Source organism: Juglans regia, chromosome 1 (assembly GCF_001411555.2).
Source record: "Juglans regia cultivar Chandler chromosome 1, Walnut 2.0, whole genome shotgun sequence".
Lineage (NCBI taxonomy): Eukaryota > Viridiplantae > Streptophyta > Magnoliopsida > Fagales > Juglandaceae > Juglans > Juglans regia.
In genome coordinates, this window is record NC_049901.1 from 13,846,015 (window position 1) to 13,848,751 (window position 2,737).

Here is a 2,737-nt window from a genome sequence, read left to right on the forward strand (position 1 = left end):
AAAATAAGCTATTGAATATAGCGTATCGTACCTTTCCTTCATAGGAGGATAGAGGGGCCTTCAAGTTTTATTTACAGAACATTTTTTTTGTTAGGAGATAGTTTATTGAAAAGTTAAGACAATATTTGCTATAAAAAAAATTTTGTATGGAGAAACTTAAGAGCTTATGTATAGTTTAACTTATAATTTGAATTTTTTTAAATATTGATAAGTTACAGTTGTAACTTTGATTCATCAATAAAATGAGACTATTTCCATTAAAAAAGAAAAAAAGAAAGTCCTTGACATTTGTATATAATCTTTCCAGCTCGCTTCTACCTACACCTCACGGCCAAAGAGATCTACAAATTAACACCATTATTCGTCCCTCCCCGTCTCTCCAAGCTCTCACTTTTCTTCAAAAATGGCGTTGGGTTTGGACACAAGGGACTCCAGCTGGTGGGTATTTACACTCCCAGCATTTATTGGGTCCAAAAACCTTCTCGATGGTTATGTTTTGTTTGCTATCTTCATGTCGTTTGTGTCCATTGTGCTTCTCTCATGGGCTTTTGCGGTTGGGGGGATTGCATGGAAAAACGGGAGGAACCAGAGAGGTCGCGTTTCCATTCCTGGACCTCGGGGTCTTCCTATCTTTGGAAGCCTATTCACGCTCAGCCGTGGATTAGCCCACCGCTCCTTAGCCGTCATGGCCAGGACTCCAGCGAGTGTTCAGCTCATGGCTTTTAGCCTTGGTTCGTCTCCCGTAGTTGTGGCTTCCGACCCCTGCACTGCCCGAGAGATCCTGACATCACCGCACTTTGCTGACCGTCCTCTCAAGCAGTCTGCTAAGAGCCTAATGTTCAGCCGAGCCATCGGCTTCGCCCCCAACGGGGCCTACTGGAGGCTTTTGAGAAGGATCGCTTCGACCCACCTCTTCTCGCCCCGTCGCATTACAGCCCACGAAACCGGTCGCCAGTTGGAATGCGCCGCTATGCTGAGCAACATAGCAACCGAACAAGAAATTAACGGCGCCGTCGTTCTCAGAAAGCACCTCCAAGCTGCCTCATTGAACAACATCATGGGGAGCGTTTTTGGCAAAAGGTACGATTCGGCACATGATAGCGAAGAGTTGGACGAGCTTAAAGAGATGGTCACAGAAGGTTTCGAGCTTTTGGGTGCTTTCAATTGGTCTGATTATCTTCCTTGGCTTAACTTTTTCTATGACCCATTTCGAATAAATGAACGTTGCTCCAAGCTTGTTCCCCGAGTCAGAAAACTCGTCCGAGGCATAATCCAAGAACACCGAGCCAACGAGTGCTCAAAGCTATCTGATAATGATGATTTCGTTGATGTTTTGCTCTCTTTGGAAGGTGAAGAGAAGCTTCAAGAGGATGACATGGTTGCCGTCTTATGGGTACGCATGCACACTTCTTTCTTTCTAGTAGTTCTTACCAATTTTACTATTTTATTAGGTTCAGAGTCAACACCCTGAGTTTGATCGTGCAGGAAATGATATTCAGAGGCACTGACACTACCGCCTTGTTAACTGAGTGGGTGATGGCCGAGTTGATATTACACCCAGAGGTCCAGGAAAAGCTACACAGAGAGATTGACAGGGCGGTTGGAAATAGAACAGTGACAGACGCTGACGTGGCATCTCTACCCTACCTGCAGTGCGTCGTGAAAGAAGCTCTCCGAGTCCACCCGCCTGGCCCATTGCTCTCCTGGGCCCGACTGTCGACATCGGACGTTCAGCTCAGCAACGGCATGCTAATTCCCGCCGACACAACAGCAATGGTCAACATGTGGGCCATCACGCATGACCCGCACCTGTGGGAGGACCCACTGGTATTCAGGCCGGAGAGGTTTCTGGAGAGCGAGGGCGGTGCTGACGTGGACGTGAGGGGTGGGGATCTGAGGCTAGCACCCTTTGGTGCTGGCCGGAGAGTCTGCCCAGGCAAGAACCTAGGGTTGGTGACAGTGACATTGTGGGTGGCCAAGTTGGTGCACCAGTATGGGTGGGTTCAAGATGTGGCTCACCCAGTTGATCTTAGTGAGGTGCTGAAGCTGTCCTGTGAGATGAAGTGTCCTCTGCATGCTATTGCTCTGCGAAGGAATTAATGACGCTGTTAGGGTTCGAAGTGGAAGCTGCATGCAGCAGCATACATGGTGTATATTTGCTAGTGGATCCTGTTAACTGCCTTTTGATTATTAATTTAGTATATGTTTGGTCGTTTGGATTAAAGGGTATGCTAGGGTTTGGAAGGGAAGGGAAGGGGTACGTCCTAATTAATTAGGGGGCTCCAGTTTTGGAATGGTTTGTTTGGGGTTCCTGCATTTTGTGTATCATGTACGGTAAACGTCATTCGCTGCACGTACTCGATCGTAATATTAATTAGACAATATTATGGTATTGTTCATCCAACTTATGATCCGCTTTCTTTGCAACTAGCTCTGAGTTTATTTCTTGTTTGGAAAGTATAATCTGGCATCCGTCGACATATCATGAACTATATATTCCATCAAACATACTTAGATGGATGCTTCACATATAATAATATTTCATGAATATTGTTTAATTAATTCCCAGATCAAAGATCACAGGATATCTCATGCTGTAGATCAACCAAGAGTACGTTGTAATATATAAATTTTATATATACACATGAGAGGGAAAAATACATAAAGTTCAGCCCATGTCTCTTCCCATGCGATCTTATTTGGAAATGAAACGTACGGCTCATGAAATTTAATACTG

General features: G+C 45.2%; 1 protein-coding gene across 1 annotated transcript; it reads left to right on the forward strand.

Annotated features, from left to right (window-relative positions):
• The first annotated feature begins 322 nt into the window (after window positions 1-322).
• On the forward strand, window positions 323-2,427 carry LOC109019235 (cytochrome P450 78A7-like). The gene is made up of 2 exons (XM_019001488.2): window positions 323-1,393; window positions 1,486-2,427. The coding sequence occupies exons 1-2, from the start codon at window positions 404-406 to the stop codon at window positions 2,098-2,100; spliced, it is 1,605 nt and encodes a 534-aa protein (XP_018857033.1). The 5' UTR covers window positions 323-403; the 3' UTR covers window positions 2,101-2,427.
• The last annotated feature ends 310 nt before the right edge of the window (window positions 2,428-2,737 follow it).